Source organism: Camelina sativa, chromosome 15, assembly GCF_030686135.1.
Source record: "Camelina sativa cultivar CO46 ecotype springtype chromosome 15, ASM3068613v1".
NCBI classification, from domain to species: domain Eukaryota; kingdom Viridiplantae; phylum Streptophyta; class Magnoliopsida; order Brassicales; family Brassicaceae; genus Camelina; species Camelina sativa.
The window spans coordinates 14,194,918-14,209,904 of record NC_141894.1 but is presented as its reverse complement, the minus strand read 5'-3'; the positions used below and the strand labels follow the sequence as shown (position 1 = coordinate 14,209,904).

At 32.0% G+C, this 14,987-nt stretch overlaps 2 protein-coding genes across 2 annotated transcripts; both read right to left on the bottom strand.

Annotated features, from left to right (window-relative positions):
* Positions 1 to 1,110: 1,110 nt before the first annotated feature.
* On the bottom strand, positions 1,111 to 3,910 carry LOC104746818 (uncharacterized). The gene is made up of 5 exons (XM_087489472.1): positions 3,769 to 3,910; positions 3,636 to 3,671; positions 2,805 to 3,004; positions 1,778 to 2,585; positions 1,111 to 1,691 (listed from the first exon to the last, which is right to left on the bottom strand). The coding sequence occupies exons 3-4, from the start codon at positions 2,968 to 2,970 to the stop codon at positions 2,281 to 2,283; spliced, it is 471 nt and encodes a 156-aa protein (XP_087345598.1). The 5' UTR covers positions 2,971 to 3,004; positions 3,636 to 3,671; positions 3,769 to 3,910; the 3' UTR covers positions 1,111 to 1,691; positions 1,778 to 2,280.
* A 4,946-nt stretch (positions 3,911 to 8,856) lies between these two features.
* LOC104746817 (PH, RCC1 and FYVE domains-containing protein 1-like) lies at positions 8,857 to 13,225 on the bottom strand. Its single transcript, XM_019236938.2, has 8 exons — positions 12,849 to 13,225; positions 12,597 to 12,683; positions 12,415 to 12,504; positions 12,239 to 12,325; positions 12,057 to 12,155; positions 9,894 to 11,966; positions 9,665 to 9,811; positions 8,857 to 9,571 (listed from the first exon to the last, which is right to left on the bottom strand). Exons 1-8 carry the CDS (start codon positions 12,900 to 12,902, stop codon positions 9,005 to 9,007), a joined length of 3,204 nt encoding a protein of 1,067 aa, XP_019092483.2. The 5' UTR covers positions 12,903 to 13,225; the 3' UTR covers positions 8,857 to 9,004.
* Positions 13,226 to 14,987: the final 1,762 nt, after the last annotated feature.

Sequence of the window (14,987 nt, the reverse complement as noted above, 5' to 3'; positions counted from 1 at the left end):
TTCGTAGTGTATTGGTAGACTTCTAGTCTGTGGTAGATTTAGTAGGCATTTTTGATAGCTGTAAAGTCTTACCAGAATAATACGAATTTGTTTGAGCTGGCAAAGACAGTCTAGCGTTGCGATAGACTTATTGGGGATAGATCTAAACACGTTTGCTGTTCTTCCGATTAATGGTGTTCATGTAATAAAGTTTGTAGCAGATTCATCAATCGTGTTCTGTTTATCGGCCGGAGCAAACGTCTTTTTCCTACTTAGTTTCGGAAATCTTTCCTCTGGGTTCATCCATGGAAGAGCAAGATATCGTTTCGGAAATCTATATAACTCACTTTTTATAGGTTTTTGATTTAGAAATTAGATGTTGAGATGAAAATCTATAATAGTTGAGTAAAAAACTCCTCAAGTGAAACCAAAAAAATAGACATAAGTCGTGAAAAAATAAAGTGAGGCAGGGGAAATTAGGGTTTTAGTCGTATGTTAGAGGTAGAAGACAAGGATATTATGGTAATTTTGGGTTCATTAAACCTAAAATGGAACGTGTACGTACATATAAACGTGTACGTACATAACGTTCTTTTGCTTAGTGTAGGTCCATAAATCCGCTTTAATGAACAATATTATTGTAATTTTGTAGTCATCTTCAACATATCTTCTTCTACAACCCTAACTAATATTGTCGTTGTTGTTCACCGGAAATGGAAATACAACCCTAGCTAATTAATAGTGATAAATTTTGTGGTCAACTACTAATTAACAATTTATATTATAGTCCAACTGGAAATACAAAAAAAATCCAAAAGTTCAACTATGAATACGAGAGTACAACTGGACAACTATGGAGTCACAAACTTTCTGATTGAGTACCCTACAAACTTTTTGATTTCCTTGAAAATGCGAGGGAGTGTTACAAGAATGGACTCACACCGCACTTGTGAGCACACTAGTACGAGACGACTTGTGGAAGTGTCGAGGTGGTGGTGATGAAAGAGAATTGAGTAACCGGTTTTGAGGCTTTATCTAAGGAGAATTCGCACAAAGATAAAAGACTCAACGAATCAGCCAAGTGAGGGGAAACCAGACACACTTAGAAAAAAACACAAGAACAAGACGATGTTTTGAAGCAAACGACAAACCGTGTTTTTTATTACTTAGAAAATGCGTCCATACAAAATGCTGAACCAAACGGTCATAAAATACGCAGAAAAGGAAACTAGATATGCGAAGTAATGGAGGAGAACGTTGGAGTTTCTAGCTGTTTGGCATTGATGGTGGAGCATTGACGATGGTGGCTGAGAAGATACTCATGTCTTTAGGGTTGAATGGACGTCCTGGATTGTATTGATGAAATGAAGGGCCTGGATCAAAAGAAATGGGCGTGGACTAGAGAAGAAAGGCAAGAGGATCACCGAAAAAAGAAAGTTTCCCTTTCTTTGACTCTTTACGTGTAGCCAAGAACCGATAAGCAATCTCCATGGAAGTCCAAGTCACTAGAGGAGAATATTAGGCCTGCTATTGATCTTTGCAAGGTCAGGGACATAGCTGAAAATATAAGAAAGATAAACACCAACAACAACAAAATCTTTGGTCAAACCTGTCGAAATTTAAGAGACTGACACTAAAAGTTCAAAACAGATTGACCAAGATCAAACCATATGTGGAACAGGGGAAGGTGAGAAGTTGTCAAAGTATAAAACCTGGGAAAATCCAACATTTTAAAAATCAGCCAATCATACGTTACATCTCATTATGAGCTATTGTATTAGTTGAGACTTAAACAAACCTTTTTTTTGCCGTCGAATGATCTGCTGCAATGATGAGTTGTCTCTAGCAAGTCACTTATCACAATCACCACTTCAACCATCCCTCCAACTCTCTTATGTTGGTCTTCATGGCATATACCAAGTCAAAAGCTTGAGTGCTAAAACGATTTTATTCAGCTCTGTGCACAGAAGATGTAAAGAACAGTCTAAACAATGCATCTTAGCTTATTGGCTCTTTTGGGTTTGTGTGTTTGTTTTAAACGGAAGCAGAGAAATAGAGTGAAAACAGAAGCTAGAGGTTAGTAAGACTTCTGAGCACCAATGAGGAGATTTCAGATTCTAAACATTGGCAATGTATTCCAAGCAGACTAATATATGCTCAAACTCCCTTCTCCTATCACTATCTCAATTTGAACTCAGTCTAGCTTCGTTCTACGAGACTACCCAGATCAATCGTATCTCCTAAACTCTAAATAGCCACAAGATCATCTTACTCTTAAGTGCTAAACCTGAACTCGTTAATCTATAGACTAGGCATACACAAATTGTAAGAAGCATTGATCTTGAATCCGTAAGGCTTCTTGTCAGAGGTTTGAGCTTTAGTCACAGAACCGCGGAGAGTCTTGGTCAAGGAAGAAGAAGAATCAGATCCAGAGATGAGTGAGGTTGATCTAAGACGGGTGAAACTAGGGATTGAGTTAAAGTTCACAGCTTGTGTCCTAGACTGTGGTGTAAAGGAGCTAGACTGTGGTGTAACAAGATCCAATTGAAAACAAAGAAGCTGATGTTGCTGCTGCTGCTGCTGCCATTGTTTTTGTTCTGTTTTCTCTGTTTTTACAAAAGAGATAAATAAAAAAAACTTGTTCATACCTAATTAACATTTTACAGGGGAGACAGATCTATAAGTGAATTCAAGCAAATAAATCAAAACCCTAATCGAAGAAAGACGTGAACCAGATCGAAAAAATATCTAAAGGAGAACTCAGCTACTAACAAAAAATTCAGAGGAACAAATCGTAAGAATCAAAGAATGGATTAACCTCCCACCCTGAAGAGTTGTTGCATTAGATCTCTTGGATTTTTTACGGAAGCCGAGCCATACTGAAATGGCGAGGATTACAATGAACCCTGCAAATAGAGCAATCACTATGATCTCCCACAGTTCAAGAGAGCCGTATCTCTTGGTTAGAGATTGTTTCAGCTGAGATGTCATGTTTTCACAAAGACCTGTATGTGTATATACGTACCTGCAGAATTTAAAAGGGTGTTATTAAATGGAATCAAAGTTAAATGTTGACAGAACAATGAATCCAAACTAATACATAACAGGTCAGGGTAAAGAAGAAGAAACAGAAGCTAATGGTGAGGCTTGAGTCAATCTTAACAGAAGCATTAAAAAAATTGTTATATAAATGAAGAAGATCAACAAGAGGTTTAGGCTAATCATAATACAAAAACATCAGTTTTGACACAAAAGGAACTAAACCGGAACAGAATCAAACAGAGCAAAGTAAAAAAAACAACAGAGTATATAAAAAATTTAATCTCATCCTGAGAAATCAAGAACATATAAATCTGATACTACCAATGACTTGAGGTAAACAAAAACTTTGTGCTGTAATTAAAAAAAAAAAAATTACAACTGCCATAATCATCCAAAAGTCGTGATCTTAAACTCTAGAAACCATTGCAATTCCAGAAACAGATCTCGTTGAGCTAATATGAGTAATTAATTACCGTGAGAAGCTAAAAGGTCTAAAATCCCAGAAAGCAAGACTTTTAAGCTTCCAACGCAAAGCCACAAGACAAAAATCAAACCTTTGAAACTACAGAGAATCAAAAATATCATACTGTATGGTTTTAAAATTAACACAGTACCTGCTATTGGAACCAGTTTCCTCTGTTTTTTTCTTTCTATTTCCGGTAAGAAGATGGAGGAGACTAGAGAGCTCAAGTTCTAAAAACCAAATCTTTTTATTAAAAACGAAAACGAATTGAGAAAGAAACTAACCTTGGAGAAAGCTTCTTGATCTGAAAAACCAAAAAGCGAGAGAAAGAGGGAAGGATTAAAGAATTTGCTCCGTTCGCTGTAGAGAGCTCAGTGAAGAAGAAGAAGAGAAATGAGATTAGGTGACACGATGAAGGAAACAATCTTTTATTTAGAAGATAAATTTAATTATAAATGGCATAAAACGTAATAAAACATACAACTTAAGTATAGAAGTAATTTGCAAACTTTTATGTGTTATTCTAGTAAGTTGAAAATTTCAACGTGTTATTCTAGTAATAAAACCTACTTTTATGTAATACTAGGTTTTGAACCTACGCATGAGTTTATTTGATACATTTTGATGAAAAATATATATACTCACTCTGTTTCAAAATATAAGAAATGATCACTTTAAAAATGTTCAACCAATCATAAATAAAACTGCATAATAAAATATATTAAACTAATCTAAAAGTAGCATAGAAACTTGAAAACATCTTATATTATGAAACAAAAAAATCTTCTCTAAAACATCTTATATTATGAAATGCAGGAAGTATGTGATTGATAACAGTAATGAAATATTATCTTATAAAAATAAATTATATTAGTATTAAATAAAAATTTAAATTTCAGATACACAATTTTTAAAAATATAAAAATGAGTTGTGTTATACATTCAAATCAGATAAAAAAAAATCATGAATTTAACTCGACGTCCAGGCAAGGCGAATCAAACTGATGACCTCACATATCCTAAACCATTTCTTTGACCACTAGAAAAACGAAATAATTTTGTAATCTTGAATTTATCTCGTTTTCATATTTAATTGATCGCTACCACCTATGTTTTCGTGTTTTTTATTCAATATTTTCTTATTTTTCATATTCTTTCTTGTCATTTTCATTGTCAAATTTTATGGTAATTGTCATCATTACTTTTATCCCGTTCTTTGTTATACTCTTCTTCTTTTTCTTCTTTTTCTTCTTTTTCCTCGTCAACTTTTTCACATTCTTTCAATGAAAAACATTTTTTTTAGACTACCATACAACTTGTTAACCCATCAAACTCCAAGACCAAAATCTTTTATTTTCTCATAAAATTTGTGCAATTCATAAAGACCTGCATAGTTAACACATGCATCCAATTATTGATAATTTCATCCATATACTTATTCGTTTAAGATCCAAATGTATTGAAACTTCTCAAACCAAAATCCTTACTCGCAGAGAAAGTAATATGAACACATGTATAGTTAAAATAATATTTGTGTTTTTCGTCGATCCTTCTTCTTTAAACTCAAATAACATCAACTCAAGGTCTTGCGATGTCAATCCTTCTTTCTTAGACTTTAAAATAAAAATTTTACTGCAAGAATATCATATCATATTTCTTTTATTTCTATAAATTTTAATTTTTTTTTTCTAAAAATTCTTAATAATATAGATTACTACTATATTTCCAAAAATGTTAATTAGTGAAATATCTAATTCTTATTGGTTGTTTTAAATCCTGTATGGACACCTTTAGGAGTTTATAGCTTCAACTTTTTATTAGTATAGATATAATATTTTAAAATTTCTATGGAGGTTAAGTAATTGTAATATTTTCAAACATTCTATGAAGTTTAAATATTTTTAATATTTGAAACTTTTCAAAGTGTCAATATCTATACTATTTTAAACTTTTAAAATTTATAAATTATAATTTTTTAGAAACCTTTTATAAGCTAATAAATCTTTAAAATTTAAAGATCATAAGATTTTGAAGTTTTAAAATGTTTCAAAATATAATATTTGAACCTTTTAAAAAGTTCAATATTTATAATATTTTAAACTATTTTAAAAACTTTTAAAAGTTTAAATATTATAAATATTTAAACTTTTAAAAATTTTCAATATTATAATATTTCTTTGAAACTTTGTAAAGTTTTAGTTTGATCAAATAAAAAATCAGATCAAACGAATAAAACTTTTTAACTTGGACACCTGATAAATCAAGTTTTCCTGCTCATTTGCTGTTGGAAGCATATTAATCTTTATTTATACTGGTTATGAACCAATGTCTAAAAGATTTATACCCGATGTGGGACGTTGTACATAGTTCTTTTATTTCTATAAATTTAAAAATTTTTTTTTTTCTAAAAATTCTGGAAATTTAAAAAATGTTAATGAATGACATGTCAAATCCTTATAGGTTGTTTAAAATAATTATTAATATTGAAAATTCAGGAAATTTTTAAAAATGTTAATTAGTGACATATCTTATCCCTATTGGTGGTTTAAAATCCTATGTGGACGCCTTTAGGAGCTTATAGCTCCTACTTTTTATTAGTATAGATTCCCTTTAATATATTGTTATACTTTTGTTTTAATATACTGGCTTTCCTGAACTTCTTTCATATTATAGTGACATATTATTGACTTTGCTATAACAAATCAATTTAGAGTGTTTATAGTTTCTAACTTTTATATCAAGTTTCAATATTTTGAAAATATTTCAAAATAAATTATTTAAAGTTTATTATCTTATGTAAAATTATAAAATTAAACAAAAAATATGAAATTGAATTTAAATATTCAAATTTTGACCCGTTATTCAGTAAATATTTTAATTCAATAGATATTATTTTAAAAGAATAATATTACTAAAGTTTGAATATTTTATAGATTGAACAATTTCTATTTGTTTTTAAAAATTCAACTTATGGTATATCCATAAATAAAACTATTTTTTAATTATAGTAAATAATATGATAATTTATTTATTTCACAAAATAGACTCATATATATAAATGAGAGGTGAAGTATAATAATAATTAAGAAATTAATATATTAAGTTAGATATCAAAAGATTTTATTTTGATGAATAATTTAATAAAGGAAATTAATATGGTAAGTTAGATGATATCAAATGATTCTTTGGAATATTCTCTTTAAGATTTTCGGAAACAACGTGCTCTAGTAATAAAATTTTCTGAAAATAAATTAAGGTTGCACCTACTATTTAACTTGTATAAATTAATCTATAACCTATTTGTAACCAACTTATTAAAATTATATAATCTACAAAACAATGTTGTGTACTTCCATTTATTATAAAGGGGATCACAAACATCAGTCCGTTCAGAGACATTCAATAAAATTGGAACGATATAGATGAGATTAACCAAAATAATCACAAGCATCAACTGGAGGTTCTCTTAACCATAACTCTCATCAAATTATTAACCGTCTTTATAGTTATAAGAAAAATAAACTATCATTTTTCTTATAAGTTAATAACATATTTTTATTGCTAAGAATAGTTTGCTTGGTTTAAAACAATGTAATATTTTGTTTTTGTATTGAATTAATAGTAATAGTCATCCTATATATTTGTAGGCATGTGCACATGTAAATAAGTTACATATATATAGTATACGTTTTCATAAAACCAATATAGATTTCATTTTTAAGGAAAAACTAATAATAAAACTTCAAAATTAAATTTAATTAATTATAAATATAAACTAATTTTTAAATGAAAAGTAAAAAAAGATAATTATACGAAGATGTTAAGTTGGATGAAACTATAGTACTTAAACATTACTTTTCAAATGTATAAACCTATATAATTATAAAATAAAATATTATTTTACATAAAAAATTACACATAAAAATCTATAATTTATAAATAATTTTAATATAAAAGTCTACCTAAAATCTGCGTAAATCGGACTAGGCTGCCTAAATATCATCTTAGAGCATCTCCAATCCACCTCTATTTTTGTCTCTAAACTCTATTATAGAGCAATTTTTGCTCCAACCCACCTCTATTTTCACCTCTATAATATAGATTGCTATTTTTTTTTATATCTAGAAGAACTCTATATTTTCCTCTATAAATAGAGTTGGACTTTGACAAAAAAAAAAAAAAAATAGAGTTAAACTATTTTATTTGCAAAAGAGTCCTTTTAATCTTTAACTTCTTTTATTATGACCAACATAAAGAAAATAGGTACTTGTAAGAACTAATAATAAAAATGATTTTAGAAGTTTTAGTATAAATATTTATTCTAAAATTTGAGACTACCATTTGTAAAAGATAATTATATAAAATCTAATATATATATATATATATAATAATTTTATTTTTCATGCATTCCATAATAATTCTTTTTAATACAACAAAAACTAATGGCTATAATAGTATGGTAAATTACTTTGGGATCTACCAATGTCGCTAAAATATTGTCCAAATGAACAAAACAAAATAGATGGAGGAGGAGCTTGTTGGTTTTGTTGTTGATCATTCCGCTTTTGAATAATCTGTGTTTGTTCAGTCTCAAAATATCCACGAACATTTGGATGTAGAGTAGTCAAGTCACAAAATAAATTTTCTTTTCTTTTTTATCTCTTTCAAAGCATAATTTTTATGTTTTGGGGAAAAATGTGTTACATAACATAATGACTACCTGTATTATTTTACATAATATGATAATCAAGGATGACCATGATCTCGATGCACCGATTGAAATTGAAAGAGAAGTTTCATCTCCAGCGGTCCAATAACAGAAGATGATGACATCCGTTTCCTGGAGTTTCTAGGTTAATTTGGAAAAATAAGAGATAAAGAAGCTACTTTTCACTTCGAAATTCATTAATTGATCAATTGTGGGAAAATACACTAAGGCTGATGGTTAATTAAAAATCTATTATGTTTTATAATTTTTGTATGATGTGATGTTTTTTATAATAATGAATGCTTAATTTAAATAAAAAAATAAATTGATGAAAGTGTTATAAAATTTAAAGTAAATAGGTTAGTTTGTAACTTTTATAAATAAAAAATATTAATTGTAAAATAAAAATAGTATCTTTTTCGAATATTCTTTTTAGAAGGAAAAAATAGAGAAATCTGTTAGAGCAAAATTCACCTCTATTATAGAGATACTTTATTTATAGTGACAAAAATAGAGTGCCCAAATTATTTTAAAATATAATGCCCAGACATTGATCCGGGTAGAACACGTTTTATAACACTTGTTTTAGCAATAATAATTGTATTTCACAACTGTTCATAAATTTGCATAAGGCCACTACAAGATAAAAGTAAATTTTAATATATTGGTATAAAACAAGAATTTCTATATAATTTCTCGAAATCACATATTTGTGGTAACATACAACAATGTACCACCAGTAATGACTACTCCATTATGCCTTTGTATTTGATACAAATGAAAAGATAAAAACAAGAAACTTACACATATGGTTAGGTTTCAGAATCTGGGTCCTTCTCTTTGCTTTGTTCAGGTACTGACGTATCAGATTGTGGTGGTGGAGCAATAGGTGAGTCGGAAGCTGTTGTATTGGATGATGTAGTTGAATTTGAAGAATAACATTTAAGCAACCTATCTTTGTTTTTAGTCCACCAATCTTCTGCTTGCTGCTCATCAAATCTTTTTTTACTAAACCTAACTCTTCGAAAGATCTTGTTACCGTTCATATCTACCTCGTAAGTCACATAAACACCAGGCTCAAACTGTTCTTTGCTTTCTTTTCCAGCTGTTCTTGATGATGATGATGAAGCTTCCGTACTTGGTGGCCTTGATGAATTCGATGTCTCGCCTATACTTGAGTTGGATGATGATACTTGTACCTCTGTATTTTGATCTTGTACTGTGTTCGTAGAAGAATATGTTTCTTGTTGTTCTTGTCCCGAAGTTGTAACTAAAGATGCTTCGGTCGCATTTAGATAAGCTTCAGCTTGAGAGTTAATGGATTCAAACGCTTCACTCTCTGATACTTCTGGAGGTAATTTATCCTTCAAATCTTTCAACTAAAATAGGAAAACAAAACATAACTCTACTGTGAAAATTTTGTATTTACTCTCTATGATTTTTTTTTTCACTAAACTAGAGATAGAGCAAACCTGTTCTGCTACAGACTTGAGTGCGTCAGTTGCTGCTTTATGCTTGGAGGATTGTTTTGCAGCTAATTCGAAAGCTTCTTTAGCTGCTTTTTGAAATCTCTCGATCTCTGTGCCTTGATTACTACATTTTTGTTTCAAATTCTTAACCTAAAAGTTGTTCAATAATGAGTTAGGTTCAAAATATTGTTAGTGTAGTGATTAAAAAACAAGAAACTATAAATAAAGATACCTGACTATGCAACTTTGTCATTTCTTGGTTCATAACTTCGTTAGTCTTCTTCAAACTATCGATAACACTCCTCGAAAATCCAGAAGTGCGTGGAGGGCTCGGTCTTCTTGCATAAGGAGAGGAAGATCTTGCTGGTGGAGGCGGTGATGGACATGGTGGTCCACCAACAAGTGGACGCGGTGGAGTAGAACTAGTAGTAGGAGCAACAACAGGTTTGAAAGCATTTTGAATGGCGCTAAGTGAACTCGGGAATGCAATGTCTTTAAGTTGTTGGAGAGATGGAACTTGTGAGGCACGTACATTAGAAGAATCATGTGTGGATCCTCCAGACCTTGACGATGACCCGACTGAATTTGTAGTTGTGGACAAGAGAACTTTCGATGACCTTGTTGCTTCTCTATCAATTCTTACTGACCCATCTATCGACCGTCCGGAAGTTGCAACATTATTCCTATTGACATTAGCGTTATAACCAGACTCTGCGGCTTTAAGTTTGCTGTAACACGCATCACATACTCGATGCGGTTTCCCTGGAGTTGGAGCTAGTGCTGCTTTTAGAGCTTTCTTAGAGCTACAAGCATGACAATGTACTAAACCACAATTATAACAGTTATGTCTCTTTCGAGTAAATCCGAATGCTTGGCGACATCCGGAGCATATTGACTGATCTGCTCCGGATACCCACTTATGTATACATATACTCGATGTAAAGTTTGAGCCGCAAGATAAGCTCTTCACATGTCTGTCTCTCAAGGCTTCAACCAAAGTTGGTGTTCTTTTATCCTCTGTGTCTCCATGTCCTAATCTTCCATTTGCACCCTTTCCCCATGTGAAAACTTCACTTCTAGATGTCAAAACCGCGACATGGTGATCTCCGCACGCAATTTCTTCCACGAATTCTCCGACCAATCGATCTTGTACCAAACAAGGTAACTTACCGTCAGATATTGAGTTGCCGAGCTGACCATGTGCTGTACCACCCATAGTAAAAACATGTCCGGAGGTTGTGAGTGCAACGGTAAATGTATGTCCACAAGCAATCTTATGAAAATTGTAGTCAATAAGAGAAGAGACACAAGTTGGAAGCAAGTAAGTCTCTTTGTTTCCATGTCCTAACCTATTTTTGTCACCATCACCCCAAGTAAACAACTTCCTAGATGACATACTCGTACCAGTCTGACCCATAACTTCCACAATCGCCGCGGTATGCCAAACGCTACAAGCTACTTTAATTGTTTTCAAACCGTTTAACGATTGTACTTCCTTAGGATACGAAACACTTTCTCTGTTTCCATGACCTAAAACACCAAAGGCTCCATCACCAAACGTGAATAGCTTCCCATTCGCAGTAGCTACAGCCGAGTGCCACGTTCCACAAGCAACAGAAAGCACTTGAAGACCTTCTAAAGGACCAGAGACTCTTTTAGGTATCCAATGGCTGATATCACTACCATGCCCTAATAGCCCAACATTGTGGATTCCATCTCCCCATGAAAACAAGTCCCCAGAGGTAGAAACAACACAAGTGTGATATTCTCCACATGCAACAAAGTCTATGTTGGTTAGAGCAAGAAACTCAACGAGTTTCGGACGACTAATATCGACTTGAATACCATGTCCAAGTCTTCCTCCAGCTTCTTCTCCCCATGTAAATACCTCTCCTTGTCTTGTCACAAGCGCGACATGCCTTACACCGCAAACAATCTGGTGAACATCGAGAACAACGTTTGATTCCAAAGGTCTTGGAGTCAGTACGTCTGTTTTCACTGTTTCGTTGCTAGCAGTCCCATCTGGTAATATCCCTTCGGTCCATACTTCACCCCAAACATAAACATCACCTAATGATTCGATATCATCTGGACCAGATCCTCCACTTGAACAACTTGGTGTGCTTGAGACACTAATCCGAAAACCATCCGTACTTGGTCTTAACATGTTTCCACGTTCATATCCCACATCTGAGTTGTTCTGATAGCCTAAATCAATGGATGTTCTACCTCGTGGAATATTATTGTTTGGGACAACAAAGTCTATAGATTGACGACCAACGGAGAAAGTATCACTGTCATGTATCTGAAAAAAAAAACATAAAAGAATCAATGCAACTTTATTATTCCAACTAGAGATATATAAAAATTATATAGAAAAGTTTGAATAACATACGTCAGGGATCTCACTTCTAGCGCGTCGATTACGACTTTTTTCAATTATAGATTTAAGACCAGCAAACCAAACCTCTGTTTCAGCTTTGTCCTTACAAATCTGTCCAAAAAAAAAAAAATCAGATATAATAAGTGAATTTTCAATTTTGTAATCCAAGTTTTGAAGTGGTCTTTTTTACTAACCAGATCAAGTGACCTTTCTCTGTTATTATATAGAAGTGAAAATGATAAGTGATCCTTCTCTGGACGTAAAAATCTCTTAAAAACAGCCTGTTCATGAGAAGTTATTAGACAAAAAAAATTAAAATAAGACTTTGCTTTTGAGTAAATATATTTAGTAAAATCAAGTTAAAAATTACAGTTCTTTGTCCAGGGACGATTCGAGAAACTTCAGATAACTTCAAACCTTTTTCTTCTCCACGCGAGAACCAAATCAACGTTTTTTCATCCTGTCATCAGCATTGGTACGAGGTATGAACACAATGTCATATACTATGAGCACAAACATATATATAAAAGAAATGTAGAAAACATTGCATACCGGTGAAAGCCTGAATGCGCGGAACTTTGGTTTCCCTTTCCTACTATACTTGAGTAATTGTGTTCCCTTTTTCAGTATGACAAGTGCCTACAACAAAATGAACGTGAAATTTTAGAGAGTGTGGTGAATGAGCCAATTAAAATTTGTATACTATATTTCGTACGTCATGTGAGGTATGAGGTATCAAGAATTCAACACATAGCTTTAATGTTTTGCGGGTAAAGAAATCAAAAGAAGAAAAAGGAAACAAACTTGGTCGATGTCACGCTCGTGATAGATATTATAACAACTAGAAGGATCTGCCATTCCATCTGAGAAACCCGAGAGAAGAACGTCGGATAAACTCAAGAAGCATCAAGTGTTGTAATTCACCTGTCTTCATAGATTCATTTGTCTTCAAGTCTCATACAAAATCATTTATCGTATCTCCAATCTATCAAAACATAGCTACGTACACACACAAAAGCTTGGAACGCTTTCCGTCTGAAATGATGATATGAGAAAATGTAAGAATGGTTTTAGTTAAGAGATAATATTTTTTTTGAGAGAAGATCGCCATTTTAGGAATGCTGCTTGAAACCACCATAGATTTAGCTCAGACTTTGGCGCTCTTCCTTCTTTCTTACCTCGTTTCCTATGATTAACATTATTTAGCTTAAAATAGACAAATTTAATTAAGGGTTGTTACGTAACGTTGTAAGAAGAAATATTTTTCTTGATTGTAAGAGTAGATTAGACCAAGTCAATGGAAGTTTTTGAAACATCCACACAATAGAACTAGAAATTATGTACTCTCTAATTGATTTAACATTTAAGTAAAAATTTGTGTTCCATGCGGAAAGAGACAACATCTTAGAATTTAGTATGTAATTCATACGATGCGACATATACTTGCAATAATAATTTATTATAGTAATTGTGTGATTTTGAAATCTTTTTTATATATTGGAGTTTAAGATATCCAAAGACGTTGTTCATCTTCGTATTTATATAGATTTTGATTTTCAATCGTACACAAATTATAAAGCAAAATAATTATATCATATAGTTTGCCTTTCTCTAATACAATATGTGCCGAAAGTTAATTTGCCTCCTAATTAATTGAAAAATTATACCTATTCCGAAAGTTAATTTGCCTCCTAATCTGCGCTTTAGCGAGAAGAAAAATGAGGTCAAACGGGCATGGAAGAGCTTTACTAACAAGCTCAGATCAAAAGTTAGAGACCTCGAGATTGTTACATTGGTCAGAGATTCGACTTCTTGTCTCCTCCATGGCATTTCTTGCCGTCTCATCGTTCTTTTCAAGACAAGATATCTTCAAAATACCAACTCTCGAACCCAATTCAACAAATCCTATCGTCACAGTCACAGCCTGAGGCAACGTTCTCGGTTTCTCAAGTTCTTGTCTCGTCCTTTTGCCAATAAAAAGTGTCTTAAAAGGTATAGTGAGGGCAATTACAGGCAAATCTACAAATACCAAAGCCAACTATTGGGACAGGGCGCGATCAGGAGAGAGGAGAAATTCTTGGGGAGAAAAAAGGAAAAAGACGAAGAAGATGGAGCGCAGGAGCTTGTTGGTTCGATGGAAGATGCTTGGAGGAGAGTGGTGGCTGCATCGCCGCATCTTAGGGTGGACGAAAGAGCCACTAAGTTTATCTATAAGTTTAAAGAGGAGATGAGGATGGAAAGAGAGAGATATTTTCTTGAGTTCCAAGAAAGGTTAATTCGAAGTGCTTGATTTTTTTTTTTTTTTTTCATTCCTTTGTAGCATGTTTGATTGTATTTTCTTCATAAGCTTTAATCATTTCATTTGTGTGTTGGATAATAAAAATTAATCATATCTTGTATAAATTTGTATTTCCCAGATTTAGATTGAATAAAACAAGCTGTTTCTCCATTTATTCTTGTATAAGAGTATTTGTCTTACAATCCATAAAACAACTCAAGCTAACATGTAAGCAAAGTTGACTATTATTAAGAGGGTGGTATTGGTTTGAGATTTATGAAGATTTTTGAAGAGTTCAACAAAATCATAAAAAATGAATAAGTGAAAGATTGTTAAAGATTACTAGAGAGTTTTGTTGATTAGTTTTCTAAAATCTTGTAAAGTCCTCCAAACAATCCCTGTATTTTTGTGATACTTTCCATGACTTTATTTTGTAAATAAAGTTTCTAAAATCATGAACTAATAACATAATAATTGAACTCATTAACAATACTAGATTCTTTTGTTTTAATTAAATAACACAAAACTTTTAATGATTTTATAAAAGTCTGAATCCAATAACCCATATTTGTTAAGATTTTAAATGACTTTTTATAAATCACAAAATAATAACACTAAACTTTAACAGAACTTAACAAAATCTTGATCTAATAACAACAGATTCT

Coding starts and splice junctions, on each gene's coding strand:
- LOC104746818 (XM_087489472.1), bottom strand. CDS start 2,970: ATGACATCTCAGCTGAAACAATCTCTAACCAAGAGATACGGCTCTCTT. Junction 2,586..2,804: donor TAATGCAACAACTCTTCAGG/GTGGGAGGTTAA, acceptor TTGTAAAAACAG/AGAAAACAGAACAAAAACAA.
- LOC104746817 (XM_019236938.2), bottom strand. CDS start 12,902: ATGGCAGATCCTTCTAGTTGTTATAATATCTATCACGAGCGTGACATC. Junction 12,684..12,848: donor ACGAGCGTGACATCGACCAA/GTTTGTTTCCTT, acceptor ATTTTGTTGTAG/GCACTTGTCATACTGAAAAA. Junction 12,156..12,238: donor GAGAAAGGTCACTTGATCTG/GTTAGTAAAAAA, acceptor TTTTTTGGACAG/ATTTGTAAGGACAAAGCTGA.